Raw genomic sequence first — 19,589 nt, forward strand, 5'->3', positions numbered from 1 at the left:
TTGTGAGTGCCTGGAACAGTGATTGAAGTACTGATGTCACCTAATAGTAGAGTCATTACCTGAATTTGATTTCCAACCTAGTCCTTATAGTTAGTTATGTATCCCTGGGCAAGTTCTTTTACATTCTTTGAATTTCTTTTTTTTCTTATCTGTAAAGTGGGGCTAAAGAAGAACTTATTCATAGGGTTGTTACATGAAAAAGTGCTAAGTTCATTGCTTAGTACCTGTAAAACCCTTAAAAATGTCAGTTATTATAAAGGCTAAACTCATTATAATGCATAGCACATAAAAAGTGCTTAATAAATACTGGTTGAATTGATGACTAATAGATAAAGAAGCCTTATCTATGTAATTAAAAATTGTGTTTTTAAAAAAATATTTTTAATAATTTAGATTTGAGTCCAAATAAAATACTTCAATTAAAGTTTAAAATTTTTTTCCAAAGTCATTTATTACGCATTTTGCCATAAATATCAGGTGAGTAACCAGGAGAGATTTCAGATATCCGAAGCAAAAATTCTTTAATTTTTCTTTATTTACGTGAATTTTTCTCTCACTCCTTTTCCCTTGTTAATTTCATACTGTCTTTAGAGTGAAAGTATATGAGCAACCTGGACCTAATCTGTTGACAACTTTTGTTTTTAGAATAAAAATTTTATTTGTAAAAGACAAATAATAAGTTAAAAACAGGCATAGTTAGTTAGAATCTGGATTTTCTAATGTTTCTGTGCATGCAATAGATTATCCATACTTCGTGTTGAAATTGTGTTTTTACTGAAATGGAAAGGGAGATAATTTCCAAGAGACAGATTGTGTTAATATTTAGGACTTGCGGTCTCTAGTTTGGAATTTAAATGCCTTTGTTATACGAGGGATAACAAACATGTAATAACTCCAGACTCCCTTTTGTATTAGACAACTCTGTGTTCCCAGCCAAGGGGACCCAGATTAGAAGTCAAAAGACTGACTGCAGCTATCCGGGTGTTGGTAGAGAAATGGAGGCTGAATTAGCATTCTCCTTCTTTCTGTAATAGTAGTTTAACTTTTTGTTTTGTTCACTGTAGGGAAACCTTTATAGGAGGTTCTTATTTTGGAGAAGCACGTTAATGTTTGTGGATGGAGAGATACAGGAGGGGAAAGTTTGATACTGTTTGTATCTGGAGAAAGAATGATTTTTGTGGTACTCATATGCTATTACGAGTACAAATTGGACTTCTTTTTGCATATTTAGCCTATTTAAAAATTTTATGTTTTAAATAGTATTAAGGTTCCTTTAAAATTATTGAAGTAATACGAATTCTTAATGTTGTGTTTAAAAAAGTGAGAATAATGTTAATTACAACATGCCAAACATAACTCATTTAACCAGGAAGTATACCAGGAAGAAATTCTTTGGGATATTTACCTGGTGTGGTTGGTTAAAACAAAACAGTAAAAACAGGAAATCTAAGTACAGAAATCACAGGATTTCCAAATTAGAATGCTGACTGTGGCAGCCTTGGGTAATTTTTGAATATTGGAGAAGGTTGTCTGCCAAATTTAAAGTTAAAAATCATGTTTCAGTTGTATGCTTGAAAGCACACATATGAACTCAGTTCTTTCTTTGCACCTTGTTTAGTCTCAAAGTTAGTAAACCCAATATTATGTATGCCTAATAAAAGGATTTTCGTTTCTCACTTTAATTTTCATTGCTTAGTAATAGGTTATTCTGATTACAGATCTTTCGACAGAAGCAGCTAGTGTACCAATTACAATATATACATATTAATTTTGAAGCTTAGGTAGTGTGGCAATTTATTTGATGAACCAGTGCTGTTCTTTTTGTTTTGATAGTAATAGGGCACCTTGAAATGAATTTTTCAGAACAATTTATTTTGGAAAAAATCTATAAAACTAGTTTTAGATTTTGGTTTAGAATGTTATGTATAGTATTACATCTTAGGTTTTTTTTTTTTTTTTTTTTTTTCATCTTAGGTTTTTATTTAAAACCAGGGAGATGGGTTATTTTTATTTAAGAATTTAGTAAAAATGGATTATTTTAAAATCAGACACAGCACATTTTATTTATTTTTTCTTCTTTATTTTGTTTATGTGTGAATTACATTGATTGACTTTTAAAATTGAAGGACAGTTGATTCATAATACTGTGTTGGTTTCAGGTGTCCAGAAAAGTGATTTGGAGATTGTGTGTGTGTGTGTGTGTGTGTGTGTATACACACACACATATATATGATTATGTTCTATTATAGGTTATTACAAGAATAGTGTCCCCTGTATTATACAGTAAATCCTGTTGCTTATCTGTTTTATGTATAGTAGTTTGTATCTGTTAATTCCATACTCCTAATTTATCACTTGCCCCCCTCCCTTTTCCCTTTGGTAACCATAAGCTTGTTTTCTATGTCTGTGAGTCTGTTTCTGTTTTATATATGGATTCATTTGTATTATTTTTTAGATTACACATATAAGTAATATCATACAATATTTGTCTTTCTCTCTATGACTTCACTTAGTATGATATTCTCTAGGTCCATTCATGTCACTGCAAATGGCAATATTTCATTCTTTTTCGTGTCTGAGTAATAGTCCTTTGTATATATGTACCACATCATTATCCATTCATCTGTTGATGGACACTTAGGTTGCTTCCATGTCTTGGCTGTTGTAAATAGTGCTGCTATGAACTTTGGATGCAGAGCCCATTTTGAATTAAAGTTTGTTTTCGTGTATTTCCATGCTTATTAACTCATCATGTTGTATAAACTCTAGAGATTGAATTAATTTTAATAATATATTAAAAATATCCATAAGAAGATATGTTTATTTCAAGTGATTTTTGCATGATATCCAGTTTGGATTTTCTGTACAGATTCATCTCTCTATTTTTTCCCCCCAAGCTTTATTGACATACAGTTTACATGAAAATTGTGTAAGTTTAAGGTATGCAGTGTGATGATTTGATACACATATATAGTGTGAAATCTTTACCACAATAAGGTTAGTTAACATATCCTTTAACTCACATAATTACCATTTTGTTGTTGTTATGATGAGAACATTAAAGCTTTATTCTAATAGCAACTTGCAACTGTACAATACAATATTGTTAACTATAGTCACCATGCCGTGCATTAGATCCCTAGAACTTATTCATCTTATAACTGAAAGTTTGTATCCTTTGACCAACATCTCCCATTTCCCCCATCCATAGCCCCTGGCAACCACCATTCTATTCTGTTAGTACAGTGTTTCTATTAGTACGATGTTTTTAGATTCCACATATAAGTGGAATACATTATTTGTCTTTTTCTGTCTGACTTAGCATAATGCCCGCAAGGTTGTCACAAGTGGCAGAATTTTCTTCTTTTTTATGACTGAATAATATTCTTTTGTGTTTGTGTGTGTGTGTGTGTGTGTGTATAAAACATATTTTCTTTATCCATTCATTCACTGATGGACACTTAGGTTGTTTCCATATCTTGGCTATTGTGAACAATGCTGAAATGAATATGGGAGTGCAGATATCTCTTACAGAGATTTCATCATCTTTGGATATAATCCTAGAAGTTGGATTGGTGGAATATATGGTAGTTCTGCTTTTAATTTTTTCAGGACTCTTCCATACTGTTTTTTACAGTGGCTGTGCCAATCTACATTCACACCAAGAGTGCACAAAGATTCCCTTTCTTCACATCTTCACCAACACTTTTATCTTTTTGTTGATAGCATCCTAATGGATATGAAGTGATATCTCATCCAGTTTTGATTGGCATTTCCCTGATGAGTAGTGATGTTGAACATCTCTTCATGTACCTGTTGGCCATTTGTACATCTTCTTTGGAAAAATGTCTAAGTCTTCTGCCCATTTTTAATTGGATTGTTCATTTCTGGTAATGAGTTATATGAGTTCCTTATGTATTTTAGGTATTAACTTTTTTTTTTTTTTTGCGGTACGCAGGCCTCTCACTGTTGTGGCCTCTCCCGTTGCGGAGCACAGGCTCTGAATGCGCAGGCTCAGTAGCCATGGCTCACGGGCCTAGCCGCTCCACAGCATGTGGGATCTTCCCGGACCGGGGCACGAACCCATGTCCCCTGCATCGGCAGGCAGACTCTCAACCACTGCACCACCAGGGAAGCCCTAGATATTAACTTTTTATCAGATAAGGTTTGCAAATATTTTCTCCCATTTTTAGGTGGCCTTTTCATTTTGTTGGTGGTTTCTTTTGCTGTGCAGAAGCTTTTCAGTTTAATGTAGTCTTACTTATTTATTACTGCTTTTGTTGCTTGTGCTTTTGGTGTCCAAAAAATCATCACTAATTGTCAAGGGCCTTTTCCCCTATGTTTTCTTCTAGGAGTTTTGTGGTTTTAGGTTTAAGTTTTTAATCCATTTTTGAGTTGATTTCTGCGTGTGATGTAAGACAAGGGTCCGATTTTATTCTTTTGTATGTGGATGTACAGTTTTCCCAGCATCAATTTTTGGAAGAAACTGTCTTTTCTCTGTTGTATATTCTTGGCACCTTTGTCAAAGATTAGTTGACCATATATGTGTGGGTTATGTCTGGGCTCATGATTCTGTTCCTTTGGCCATGTGTCTGTTTTTATGCCAATACCATACTGTTTTTTTGTTTTTTTTTTTAACATCTTTATTGGGGTACAATTGCTTTACAATGATGTGTTAGTTTCTGCTTTATAACAAAGTGAATCAGTTATACATATACATATGTTCCCATATCTCTTCCCTCTTGTGTCTCCCTCCCTCCCACCCTCCCTATCCCACCCCTCCAGGCTGTCACAAAGCACCGAGCCAATATCCCTGTGCCATGCGGCTGCTTCCCACTAGCTATCTACCTTACTACGTTTGTTAGTGTGTATATGTCCATGACTCTCTCTCGCCCTGTCACAGCTCACCCTTCCCCCTCCCCATAACCTCAAGTCCGTTCTCTAGGAGGTCTGCGTCTTTATGCCTGCCTTACCCCTAGGTTCTTCATGACATTTTTTTCTTCTTAAATTCCATATATATGTGTTAGCATACGGTATTTGTCTTTTTCTTTCTGACTTACTTCACTCTAGGTCTATCCACCTCATTACAAATAGCTCAATTTTGTTTCTTTTTATGGCTGAGTAATATTCCATTGTATATATGTGCCACATCTTCTTTATCCATTCATCCGATGATGGGCACTTAGGTTGTTTCCATCTCCGGGCTATTGTAAATAGAGCTGCAATGAACATTTTGGTACATGACTCTTTTTGAATTTCGGTTTTCTCAGGGTATATGCCCAGTAGTGGGATTGCTGGGTCATATGGTAGTTCTATTTGTAGTTTTTTAAGGAACCTCCATACTGTTCTCCATAGTGGCTGAACCAATTCACATTCCCACCAGCAGTGCAAGAGTGTTCCCTTTTCTCCACACCCTCTCCAGCATTTATTGTTTGTAGATTTTTTGATGATGGCCATTCTGACCAGTGTGAGATGATATCTCATTGTAGTTTTGATTTGCATTTCTCTGATGATTAATGATGTTGAGCATTCTTTCATGTGTTTGTTGGCAGTCTGTATATCTTCTTTGGAGAAATGTCTATTTAGGTCTTCTGCCCATTTTTGGATTGGGTTGTTTGTTTTCTTGTTATTGAGCTGCATGAGCTGCTTGTAAATTTTGGAGATTAATCTTTGTCGGTTGCTTCATTTGCAAAAATTTTCTCCCATTCTGAGGGTTGTCTTTTGGTCTTGTTTATGGTTTCCTTTGCTGTGCAAAAGCTTTGAAGTTTCATTAGGTCCCATTTGTTTATTTTTGTTTTTATTTCCATTACTCTAGGAGGTGGGTCAGAAAGGATCTTGCTGTGATTTATGTCATAGAGTGTTCTGCCTATGTTTTCCTCTAAGAGTTTGATAGTTTCTGGCCTTACATTTAGGTCTTTAATCCATTTTGAGCTTATTTTTGTGTATGGTGTTAGGGAGTGATCTAATCTCATACTTTTACATGTACCTGTCCAGTTTTCCCAGCACCACTTATTGAAGAGGCTGTCCTTTCTCCACTGTACATTACTGCCACCTTTATCAAAGATAAGGTGTCCATATGTGCATGGGTTTATCTCTGGGCTTTCTATCCTGTTCCATTGATCTATCTTTCTGTTTTTGTGCCAGTACCATACCGTCTTGATAACTGTAGCTTTGTAGTATAGTCTGAAGTCAGGGAGCCTGATTCCTCCAGTTCCTTCTTTCATTCTCAAGATTGCTTTGGCTATTCGGGGTCTTTTGTGTTTCCATACAAATTGCAAAATTTTTTGTTCTAGTTCTGTGAAAAATGCCAGTGGTAGTTTGATAGGGATTGCATTGAATCTATAGATTGCTTTGGGTAGTAGAGTCATTTTCACAATGTTGATTCTTCCAATCCAAGAACATGGTATCTCTCTCCATCTATTTGTATCATCTTTAATTTCTTTCATCAGTGTCTTATAATTTTCTGCATACAGGTCTTTTGTTTCCTTAGGTAGGTTTATTCCTAGATATTTTATTCTTTTTGTTGCAATGGTAAATGGGAGTGTTTTCTTGATTTCACTTTCAGATTTTTCATCATTAGTATATAGGAATGCCAGAGATTTCTGTGCATTAATTTTGTATCCTGCCACTTTACCAAATTCATTGATTAGTTCTAGTAGTTTTCTGGTAGCATCTTTAGGGTTCTCTATGTATAGGATCATGTCATCTGCAGACAGTGACAGCTTTACTTCTTCTTTTCCGATTTGGATTCCTTTTATTTCCTTTTCTTCTCTGATTGCTGTGGCTAAAACTTGCAAAACTATGTTGCATAAGAGTGGTGAGAGTGGGCAACCTTGTCTTGTTCCTGATCTTAGTGGAAATGCTTTCAGTTTTTCACCATTGAGGATGATGTTTGCTGTGGGCTTGTCATATATGGCCTTTATTATGTTGAGGAAAGTTCCCTCTATGCCTACTTTCTGCAGGGTTTTTATCATAAATGGGTGTTGAATTTTGTCAAAAGCTTTCTCTGCATCTATTGAGATGATCATATGGTTTTTCTCCTTCAGTTTGTTAATATGGTTTATCACATTGATAGATTTGCGTATATTGAAGAAACCTTGCATTCCTGGAATAAACCCCACTTGATCATGGTGTATGATCCTTTTAATGTGCTGTTGGGTTCTGTTTGCTAGTATTTTGTTGAGGATTTTTGCATCTATGTTCATCAGTGATATTGGCCTGTAGTTTTCTTTCTTTGTGACATCTTTGTCTGGTTTTGGTATCAAGGTGATGGTGGCCTCGTAGAAGGAGTTTGGGAGTGTTCCTCCCTCTGCTATATTTTGGAAGAGTTTGAGAAGGATAGGTGTTAGCTCTTCTCTAAATGTTTGATAGAATTCGCCTGTGAAGCCATCTGGTCCTGGGCTTTTCTTTGTTGGAAGATTTTTAATCACAGTTTCAATTTCAGTGCTTGTGATTGGTCTGTTCATATTTTCTATTTCTTCCTGATTCAGTCTTGGCAGGTTGTGCCTTTCTAAGAATTTGTCCATTTCTTCCAGATTGTCCATTTTATTGGCATAGAGTTGCTTGTAGTAATCTCTCATGATCTCTTTTATTTCTACAGTGTCAGTTGTTACCTCTCCTTTTTCATTTCTAATTCTATTGATTTGAGTCTTCTCCCTTTTTTTCTTGATGAGTCTGGCTAGTGGTTTATCTATTTTGTTTATCTTCTCAAAGAACCAGCTTTTAGTTTTATTGATCTTTGCTATTGTTTCCTTCATTTCTTTTTCATTTATTTCTGATCTGATTTTTATGATTTCTTTCCTTCTGCTAGCTTTGGGGTTTTTTTGTTCTTCTTTCTCTAATTGCTTGAGGTGCAAGGTTAGGTTGTTTATTCGAGATGTTTCCTGCTTCTTAAGGTGGGCTTGTATTGCTATAAACTTCCCCCTTAGAACTGCTTTTGCTGCATCCCACAGGTTTTGGGTCGTTGTGTCTCCATTGTCATTTGTTTCTAGGTATTTTTTGATTTTCTCTTTGATTTCTTCAGTGATCACTTCATTATTAAGTAGTGTATTGTTTAGCCTCCATGTGTTTGTATTTTTTACAGATCTTTTCCTGTAATATCTAGTCTCATGGCGTTGTGGTCAGAAAAGATACTTGATACAATTTCAATTTTCTTAAATTTACCAAGGCTTGATTTGTGACCTAAGATATGATCTATCCTGGAGAATGTTCCATGAGCACTTGAGAAAAATGTGTATTGTGTTGTTTTTGGATGGAGTGTCCTATAAATATCAATTAAGTCCATCTTGTTTAATGTATCATTTAAAGCTTGTGTTTCCTTATTTATTTTCATTTTGGATGATCTGTCCATGGGTGAAAGTGGGGTGGTAAAGTCCCCTATTATGAATGTGTTACTGTCGATTTCCCCTTTTATGGCTGTTAGTATTTGCCTTATGTATTGAGGTGCTCCTATGTTGGGTGCATAAATATTTACAATTGTTATATCTTCTTCTTGGATCGATTCCTTGATCATTATGTAGTGTCCTTCTTTGTCTCTTTTAATAGTCCTTATTTTAAAGTCTATTTTGTCTGATATGAGAATTGCTACTCCAGCTTTCTTTTGGTTTCCATTTGCATGGAATATCTTTTTCCATCCCCTTACTTTCAGTCTGTATGTGTCTCTAGGTCTGAAGTGGGTCTCTTGTAGACAGCATATATAAGGGTCTTGTTTTTGTATCCATTCAGCTAATCTGTGTCTTTTGGTGGGAGCATTTAGTCCATTTACATTTAAGGTAATTATCGATATGTATGTTCCTATTCCCATTTCTAAATTGTTTTGGGTTCGTTATTATAGGTCTTTTCCTTCTCTTGTGTTTCTTGTCTAGAGAAGATCCTTTAGCATTTGTTGTAAAGCTGGTTTGGTGGTGCTGAACTCTCTCAGCTTTTGCTTGTCTGTAAAGGTTTTAATTTCTCCATCAAATCTGAATGAGATCCTTGCTGGGTAGAGTAGTCTTGGCTGCAGGTTTTTCTCCTTCATCACTTTCAGTATGTCCTGCCACTCCCTTCTGGCTTGTAGGGTTTCTGCTGAGAGATCAGCTGTTAACCTTATGGGGATTCCCTTATGTGTTATTTGTTGTTTTTCCCTTGCTGCTTTTAATATGCTTTGTTTGTATTTAATTTTTGACAGTTTGATTAATATGTGTCTTGGCGTATTTCTCCTTGTATTTATCCTGTATGGGACTCTCTGTGCTTCCTGGACTTGATGAACTATTTCCTTTCCCATATTCTGGAAGTTTTCAACTATAATCTCTTCAAATATTTTCTCAGTCCCTTTCTTTTTCTCTTCTTCTTCTGGAACCCCTATAATTCGAATGTTGGTGTGTTTAATGTTGTCCCAGAGGTCTCTGAGACTGTCCTCAGTTCTCTTCATTCTTTTTTCTTTATTCTGCTCTGCAGTAGTTATTTCCACTATTTTATCTTCCAGGTCACTTATCCGTTCTTCTGCCTCAGTTATTCTGCTATTGATCCCATCTAGAGTACTTTTAATTTCATTTATTGTGTTGTTCATCATTGCTTGTTTCATCTTTAGTTCTTCTAGGTCCTTGTTAACTGATTCTTGCATTTTGTCCATTCTATTGTCCATTCTATCTCCAAGATTTCGGATCAACCTTACTATCATTCTGAATTCTTTTTCAGGTAGACTGCCTATTTCCTCTTCATTTGTTAGGTCTGGTGCATTTTTATCTTGCTCCTTTATCTGCTGTGTGTTTTTCTGTCTTCTCATTTTGGTTATCTTACTGTGTTTGGGGTCTCCTTTTTGCAGGCTGCAGGTTCCTAGTTCCTCCTGTTTTTGATGTCTGTCTCCAGTGGCTAAGGTTGGTTCAGTGGGTTGTGTAGGCTTCCTGGTGGAGGGGACTAGTGCCTGTGTTGTGGTGGATGAGGCTGGATGTTGTCTCTCTAGTGGGCAGGTTCACGTCTGGTGGTGTGTTTTGGGGTGTCTGTGGCCTTATTATGATTTTAGGCAGCCTCTCTGCTAACGGGTGGGGTTGTGTTCCTGTTTTGCTAGTTGTTTGGCATAGGTTTTCCAGCACTGTGGCTTGCTGGTTGTTGAGTGAAGCTGGGTGCTGGTGTTAAGATGGAGGTCTCTGGGAGATTTTTGCCGTTTGATATTATGTGGAGCTGGGAGGTCTCTTGTTGACCAGTGTCCTGAAGTTGGCTCTCCTACCTCAGAGGCAGAGCCCTGCCTCCTGGCTGGAGCACCAAGAGCTTTTCATCCACACGGCTCAGGATAAAAGGGAGAAAAAGTAGAGGGAATTAATAGAAGTATGAGGAAAGAAAGAAGGAAAGGAGGGTAGGAAGGAAGGAAGAAAGAAGCAAAGAAGGAAAGAAGGCAAGAAGGAAAGAAAGGAGGGAGGGAGGGAGGAAGGAAGGAGGGAAAGAAGGAAAAAAGACAGAAAGAAAGAAGATACAGTAAAAATAAAATAAAGTATAATAAAGTTATTAAATTAAAAAATTCTTATTTAGAAAAAAAAAAGGGACGGATAGAACCTTAGGACAAATGTTGGAAGCAAAGCTATATTGACAAAATCTTACACAGAAGCATACACATACACCCTCACTAAAAGAGGTAAAGGGGGAAAAATCATAAATCTTGATGTCAGAGACCACCTCCTCAATTTGGGATGATTCGTTGTATAAAGGAGGGAAGGAAAGAAAGAAAGAAAGAAAGGACGAAGGTAAAGTATAATAACGTTATTAAAATTAAAATTATTAAGAAAAAAATTTTAAGAAAAAACCATGGACGGATAGAACCCTAGGACAAATGGTGGAAGCAAGACTATACAGACAAGATCTCACACAGAAGCATACACATACACAGTCACAAAAAGAGGAAAAGGGAAAAAATCATAGATCTTGCTCCTAAAGTCCACTTCCTTAATTTGGGATGATTGGTTGTCTATTCAGGTATTCCACAGATGCAGGGTATATCAAGTTGATTGTGGAGCTTTAATCCGCTGCTTCTGAGGCTGCTGGGAGAGATTTCCCTTTCTCTTCTTTGTTCTCACAGCTCCCAGGGCTCAGCTTTGGATTTGGCCCTGCCACTGCGTGTAGGTCGCTGGAGGGCGTCTGTTTTTTGCTCAGACAGGATGGGGTTAAAAGAGCCGCTGATTCGGGGGCTCTGGCGCACTCAGGCCGGCGGGGAGGGAGGGGCACGGAGTGCGGGACGGGCCTGCGGTGGCAAAGGCCGGCGTGACTTGCACCAGCCTGAGGCGCGCTGTGCGTTCTCCCGGGGAAGTTGTCCCTGGATCCCGGGAACCTGGCAGTGGCGGGCTGCACAGGCTCCGCGGAAGAGGGGTGTGGAGAGTGACCTGTGCTCGCACACAGGCCCCTTGGTGGCGGCAGCAGCAGCCTTAACGTCTCCCGCCCGCCTCTGGGGTCCGCGCTTTTAGCCGCGGTTTGCGCCCGTCTCTGGATTCCGCGCTTTCAGCCGCGGCTCGCGCCCGTCTCTGGATTCCGCGCTTTCAGCCGCGGCTCGCGCCCGTCTCTGGATTCCGCGCTTTCAGCCGCGGCTCGCGCCCGTCTCTGGGGTCCGCGCTTTCAGCCGCGGCTCGCGCCCGTCTCTGGAGTTCCTTTAAGCAGCGTTCTTAAACCCCTCTCGTCACGCCCCAGGAAACAAAGAGGGAAGGAAAAGTCTCCTGCCTCTTCGGCAGGTGCAGACTTTTCCCCGGACTCCGGACTCCCTCCCGGCTAGCTGTGGTGCACTAACCCCTTCAGGCTTTGTTCAAGCCGCCAACCCCAGTCCTCTCCCTGCGCTCCGTCCGAAACCGAAACCCGAGCCTCAGAGCCTCAGCTCGCAGCCCCGCCCGCCCTGGCGGGTGAGCAGAGAAGCCTCTCGGGCTGGTGAGTGCCGGTCGGCACCGATCCTCTGTGCGGGAATCTTCCCGCTTTGCCCTCCGCACCCGTTGCTGTGCACTCCTCCGCGGCTTCGAAGCTCCCCGCTCCGCCTCCCGCAGTCTCCGCCTGCGAAGGGGCTTCCTAGTGTGTGGAAACTTTTCCTCCTTCACAGCTCCCTCCCACTGGTGCAGGTGCCGTCCCTATTCTTTTGTCTCTGTTTTTTCTTTTTTTCTTTTGCCCTACCCAGGTATGTGGGGAGTTTCTTGCCTTTTGGGAGGTCTGAGGTCTTCTGCCAGCCTTCAGCAGGTGTTCTGTAGGAGCTGTTCCACGTGTAGATGTATTTCTGGTGTATCTGTGGGGAGGAAGGTGATCTCCGCGTCTTACTCTTCCGCCATCTTCTGCCTTCACCATACTGTTTTGATTTTTATAGCTTTGCAACATGGTTTGAAATAAGGAAATGTGATGGTTCCAGCTTAGTTTTTTTTTAAGATTGCTTTGGCTATTTGGGGTCTTCTGTGGTTCCATGTGAATTTTAGGATTTTTTTTTTCCCTATGTGAAAAATGCCACTGGAATTTTGATAGAGATTACATTGAATCTATAGATGGTTTTGTGTAGTATGGACATTTCAACAATATTAATTCTTCCAGTCCAAGAACAGAAAATGTCTTTTCATTTATTTGTGTTGTCAGCTTCTTTAATCAATGTCTTACAGTTTTCTGTGTACAAGACTTTTCACCTTGGTTACATTTACTCTTAAGTATTTTATTTTTGATGCTATTGTAAATTGGATTTTCTTAATTTCTTTTTTGAATAGTTTATTGTTAGCATATAGAAATGCAGTTGATTTTTGTATGTTGATTTTGTATTCTGCAGTTTTGCTGAGTTCATTTCTTAGTTCTAACAGTTTTTTGGTGGAATCTTTAGGGTTTCTATATGTAATATCTTGTCTTCTGCAAACAGACAATTTTACATCTTCCTTTCTGATTCGAATGCCTTTTATTTCTTTTTCTTGCCTAATTGCTCTGGCTAGGACTTCCAATATTATGTTGAATAGAATTGGTGGGAGTGTGTGCATCCTTGTCTTTTTCCTGATCTTAGAGGAAAGCTTTTAGCTTTTTATCATTGAGTATATTAGCTATAAGCTTGTCATATATGGCCTTTATGGAACCATCCTTGCATCCCAGGGGTAAATCCCACTTGATTATGGTATAAGATCTTTTTAATGTGCGCTTGAAATCAGTTTGCTAGTATTTTGTTCAAGATTTTTGCATCTATATTCATCAGGGAAATTGGCCTGTAATTTTCTTTTCTTATAGTGCCTTGTGTAGCTTTGGTATAACGGTAATGTTGACCTTGTTAAATGGCCTCTTCAGTTTTTTGGAAGGGTTTGACAAGGATTGGTGTTAATTATTCTTTAAATGTTTGGTAGAATTCACTGGTAAAGCCAACTGGTCCTGGGCTTTTATTTGTTGGGAAGTTTTGATTACCTTATCAATTAGTGTATTATATTTTCTCAGTTTTCTAAAAGAGTAAATATTGATAGTGATAACCCACACAAACTAAAGCTCTTGGGGAGGGAGAAGCTAGGGTGGTTATCCTCAGTATTTTCTTAAGTGTACAAAGGATTACTGAAACCAGAGAGTTTGAGAACCATTGCTTTATAGTATTCCATTGTATGATTATACTGCCGTTTTCTTTTTAACTTTTTATTTTACATTGGAGTACAGTTGATTAACAATGTTGTGTTAGTTTCAGGTGTACAACAAAGTGATTCAGTTATAAGTATCTATTCTTTTTCAAATTGTTCTCCCAATTAGGTTGTTACAGAATATTGAGCAGAGTTCCCTGTGCTATATAGTAGGTCCTTGGTGGCTATCCATTTAAAATATATATACTACAGTTTATTTATGCATTCTATTATATGTTTGAGTTGGTTCTACTTTGGAGCTTTTATGAATAGCTATGAATGTTCTTGTACATGTCTCTTAGTGTACATATAGACACATTTCTGTTGGGTATAAACTTAGAGGTAGAATTGCTGGATCATTGAGTGTGCCTGTGTTTACCTTTCCAAAGTAGTGGGACCATTTTATTTTACATTCGTATCAACAGTTATGGGAATTCTGGTTGCTTTACATCCAAAGAAGTCATTTTTAATTATAGGAAGAAATTAGGGGACAGTTATTAAATTCACATCATGTTTATTTATAAGGCATTGTATGGCAGCATAGCAGAAGGAGTAAGAGCATGTTCTTTCCCATTAGTTATAACTTGCTTTCAGTCTCATTTGTGTCTGATACTAGCTCTGAGACTTGAGCCAATTACTCAATCTAAGTTCGAGTTTCCTTATCAGTAAAATGGATTGATTATAGTAAATATCTCACAGGATTTGTTGTGAGGATTAAATGGGATACCAGTGAAAAGCACTTAGCATTTGGCCCTGTCAAGAAGAAAAAATAGGCTCAGATGACTACAGTGAATGAAAGATAGAGGAAAGCACAAAAAAGTGCCCCCCTCCCCGCCCCCATCTCTTTTTCTGGCTGTTTATTTGTATCCTTTATCACACTGGTAAGCATAAGTGTTTCCCTGAGTTCTTCGCACTGTTTTAGCAAATAAATCCAAGGGGGAAGAGGTCATGGGAACCTTTGACTGGGACAGAAGTTGTGGGTAATCTGAGGACCTACTATTTGTGATTAGCATCTGAAGTGGAGGGCAGTCTCAGTTAAGGCTGAGCCCTTAACTTGTGGGATCTGATGCTATCTCCAGGCAGATAGTGTCAGGACTGAGTTAAATTGTAGGATACTCAGTTGGTGTCACATAATTGCTTGCTTGGTGTGGTTAAACCCCCCCCCCCATATCTGTTGTCAGAAGTGTTGTGAATGTGGTAATAATGTGAGAGCAAAGGAGAAACACGGGAGGAAGACTAGTTTTTTCCTTCTCACTCTCCAAGGCTGCAAACGTATAGTCAAATTCTGTGTTCATAAGTTACTTAGTTCCTTCCTGCCTTCTTTCTTTCAGTGTAGATATAGTATTTGTTTGAAATGTACTTAGTTCCTTTGTTTCACCTCCCCCCCATTCTGATTGATTTAAATCAATTTTTTGAATATGTATGATGTTAACGTGTTTCAAAAGTCATAACTAGTGTCCACTGGTAGATGAATGGATAAAGGTGTGTGTGTGTGTGTGTGTGTGTATACATGTATACACACACAGTGGAATATTACTCAGCCATAAAAAAAGAATGGAATCTTGCCATTTGTGACAATATGTGTGGACCTGGAGGGTATTATGCTAAGTGAAGTAAGTCAGACAAAGACAAATACCGTATGATTTCACTTATATGTGGAATCTAAAAAACAAAACAAATGAACAAACAGCAGAACGGTAACAGACTCATAGATACAGGGGACAAATGTGGTTGCCAGAGCGGAGGGAAGGTGGAGGTGGGAGTGATAAGTGAAATAGGTAAGGGAGATTAAGAAATAGAAACTTCCAGTTACAAAATAAATGAGTCATGGGCATTAAATGTACAGCATGGGGAATATAGTCAATAATACTGTAATATCTTTGTATGGTGACACATAATAACTAGACTTAATGATGATCACTTTATAATGTATGGAAATGTAGAATCACGGAGTTGTGCACCTGGAACTAACAGAGTGCTGTAGGTCAGTTATACTTCAATTTTAAAAAGAAGTCGTGAGTATATAAAAAGTTATACTCAGAAGTGTTATTCTTTGCTTCCACTTCATCTTCTCCCCTTTTGTAGGTATCCAACTTCATTTTTCCCTAGTTTTATTCTCCCTTTGTTCCTTTTTGTAGCAAGCCAGGTACACGTGTTTTATTTTCCTTGTTCCTTACACACAAAAAATTGCCATATATGCTCTTTTCTACTTTTTTTTTTTTCACTTTATAATATCCCCTAGAAATCACTCCAAGTCAGTTCATAGATTTCTTCCTCATTCTTTTTATAGCTGTTTTAATACTCCATCGTGGCTATGTACCACAGTTTATTCAACCAGTATTCTGTGCACAGCAGGATTTTTAAGGAGATGTTTACACATTCTTGAAAATGATTAAGAAATGGAACAAAACACAAATAGAGTTTGAGTCTCTAATGCATTTTATATTTAATTAGTCAAATAAACTATAAAAATTAAAATTCTGTAGTCAAGAAAACCAGAAGTTGTTTTTATTATAAGCCCCAAGGATAATAGTCAACTGATGAACTGTAAACTGCAGTTCGTTATATTTGTTTTTTGTTTTTTCCCCATTTACCAGTTTATTGCCATCCATTAGTTATAACTCTGAAAGAAGAAAGTGAGGACTAAATGACAGAGATATTCCAGATGAAGATCAATAATTTTTATTCAATTTAATGTTTGCCAAAACTAGGGATAGATAGCTTTGCACCTTCTAGTGCCGTCACTAAGGAAAAATTAACTGACAGGCAGTGATAGTATAATAGCAGCAGCAAAAGAACAAGGGTAATCCAGAACTGGATAAGTCTTTGAATGATCAAGGTTTATTTGTATTATAAGTTGGCATCTTTCTATAGGGATAGATGTTTATTTCTGAGGTAACTTTGCATTTATCAAGTTTATAAATGTTTAATACTTGTTGAAATAAACAGTAATTTTGTGAGGTACTTCAGGATTCTTGTAGACTTAATTCAGGAAAACTTAGAGTCCTGATTGACAAAAATAGGTGCAACACAATATCTGTAAGTAGATATATAATTGCAGGTAAACAAAAAGAAGGCAAAGTTATGAACACATTTTAAAATATATATATATATATATTCTAGTCAATGGAAACTGAAAAAATTTTGTTTAGTGAGGAGGAAATCTACATTGTAAACATTCCAAATTTAATACAGTATTTTGGTAAACAGTGGCAATCAGTATTTTATCAAAATATAATGTTCAGGAGAAAATCAGTTTCTAAAATATTAAGGTATTTTAGAGTATTGTTAATGACATTTTTCATAAATTAGTTTTTGGAATTTATTCTGGCTGTTAGTCTTGTGACAAGCCTTATGATCCTATTGTGGATATTTACACCTAGGTGAGCAGACCATCATGAGGTTTTTTGTTTGTTTACTGAGCCAGTTTTTTCCACTGTGTGGCACTAGTAGAAACAGACTTGATTTCCCCTAATTCCTTTTAGGAAAATTCCAGACAAGCATGCTTAACTAGGGAAGTTCCTGTTCTGACATCAAAATAGCACTAGATCAAAAATCAAGAGATCAGAGTTCTCAAGCCCACTCTGCCACTAAGAAGTTGTCGGCCAATTTAGGCCTCATTTTCTTGTTGATAATGTGAGCAGATTTATTTGTATGTTCTTTCAAGTCCCTTTTCTAATATTTTTTGGTAGCTTGTACAGAACCATTTTGGCTTTGGTAGGAATTACGAAATACGAAATACGAAATACGAATATATACGAATACGTATATATACGAATATATACGAATATATACGAATATATACGAATATATACTAAGTATAATATTTTTATTATATTAAGTATAATATATTATACTTATATAATTAAGTATATATATTAAGTATAATATATTAAGTATAATATATTATATTATATTAAGTATAATATTAAGTATATATTAAGTATAATATTTTTTACATTATATTAAGTATATGTATATTAAGTATAATATTTTAAGTATATTAAGTATATTAAGTATAATATATATTAAGTATATATTAAGTATATTAAGTATATACTTATATATATTAAGTATAATATTTTTTACATTAAGTAAGGTGTATGTATATGTGCAAAAGTGATGAGAAAGTAAAGAATTACTAAAATTTTAAGAACTTAGGATGGAAAGCAGTTTGTGATAGATATTTTATTTTCAGAATTATGCTGCATGTAAATTCTAGGACGACAGCCACGTACTCTTAAATGGAAGAAACTCCTGTGATCTAAGAGCAGAGAACAAGATAAACTTGAACCCTACTTTTTCGTCTTGGACCTTAACTTGTAGTAATGGAAATGGATAACAAGCAAGATATTTACAAATTGTGGTATATGCTATGAAGAAGAAAAAGAGTAGTGTGATGGAAAGTAATTAGGGGAGGGGGGAAGAATATTGATCAATATGAGTATATTCAGGAACTGAGACATGAATGTTGAAAAGAAGCTAGTTAGACAAAGACCAGGCAGATAGAAGGAAGGTAAACCACCTTGAGGTGAAAAAAGATTGTTACGCCCAAGAAACAGAAAGAAGGGCAATGTAAGGGCAGGAGCCAATTGAGGGAATGAAAGAGTAGCTTGAGATGGATTTGGGGAATTAGGACAATCATTTAGGGCATTGACATTGATAAGAAGTTGAGATTTTATTCCAAGTGCGATGAGGAAACTATTGAAGGGAAAATTACTTGGTGTAATAAACATTTTTAAAAGATCACTCTTGTCTGTGTGTGGAAAGGAATTAGAGGGAAGCAAGAATGGAAGCAGTCAGAGTATAAACAATAATGCAGGAGAGAGATTATGGTAGTTTAGATAAGGGCAGTAGCATTCAGTGGAGATGGAAAAAGTGAAAGGAATTGGTATATATTTTGCAGAAAGGACTGACTGATGGGACTATATATGGGAGGTAAGGGGAATATTCTCAAATAATAAAGATTTTTTAAAATATTTAAAGTTAGTCTGTTAATATTTAATGCCATTGTTATACATGATAAATATTTTCTTGACAATTTTATCATTTTTATTTTACTTTGTTCATTTTTTTCTTTGTTTTTAGGCTTATGCCTCTGGATGTGACATTGTTATACTGGGAAGTGATTTTGAAAGACTGCAAATAATCCCAGGAGCTAAACATGGAAATATTCAAGTAGGATGTGTAGATTGTTCAATGCAACAAGGCAAGGTTTGTAATCTTGTGGTGATATGAGATTTGTTTTGAATATGGTTTTTGTAAGTATAGTCTCTGAAGTATCTATTTCCTATTGAATTAGAGACTTGCTGTGTTTCCAAGACAATGTAGCTACAGATTTCTTTGGCTCTCTAAGATGCACTCTAGAGAACAAAATTCCTGACTCAGATGTATCTTAGAGATTGTCAGGAATTCTGTTCTCATATAATCTTGAAATATAGCATAGTTTTCTCCATGAATTGACAAACAAATGTAATATTACCTGTAGAATAGGTATAAAGCTTACTTATTTAAAAATTGATTGGATTGAGGGAAAGGAGTGACAATAAACTTCAGTCTATTTAGAAATAAACCCTGAAAAGAAATTGTTGTTAGAGTCCTTTTTTGTCTGTAAACAGGTAGTTATCTCCTTGTAACTTCTAGATAAACTTTGTACAAAAATGAACATAAATTGATAATTTTTTGAATAATTTATTCCAAGTCTATAAGAAAAATGAAAAATTTAATTTGAACTTCTGTTTACACATGGAAAGTATAAAGTTACCTTGAAAGTAAAAAAGCAACAAAAACAAAAGAAACAGGGCATGGGCTTTCCTGGTGGCGCAGTGGTTGAGAGTCCACCTGCCAATGCCAGGGACACGGGTTCGTGCCCCAGTCCGGGAAGATCCCACATGCCGCGCGGAGCGACTGAGCCTGTGAGCCATGGACGCTGAGCCTGCGCATCTGGAGCCTGTGCTCCGCAACGGGAGAGGCCACAACAGTGAAAGGCCCGCGTACCGCAAAAAAAAAAAAAAAAAAGAAACAGGG

General features: G+C 36.8%; 1 protein-coding gene across 3 annotated transcripts in view; it reads left to right on the top strand.

Annotated features, from left to right (window-relative positions):
* DMXL1 (Dmx like 1) overlaps nucleotides 1–19,589 on the top strand; it is a 131,371-nt gene that overhangs the window by 3,134 nt on the left and 108,648 nt on the right. For all 3 annotated transcript variants that reach the window (XM_060296141.2, XM_030869811.2, XM_030869812.3), the window contains exon 2: nucleotides 18,651–18,776. In XM_060296141.2, the coding sequence (XP_060152124.1) occupies nucleotides 18,651–18,776 (126 nt within the window). The remainder of the gene's footprint in view (nucleotides 1–18,650; nucleotides 18,777–19,589) is intronic.

This window comes from Globicephala melas, chromosome 3, assembly GCF_963455315.2.
Source record: "Globicephala melas chromosome 3, mGloMel1.2, whole genome shotgun sequence".
NCBI classification, from domain to species: Eukaryota; Metazoa; Chordata; class Mammalia; order Artiodactyla; family Delphinidae; genus Globicephala; species Globicephala melas.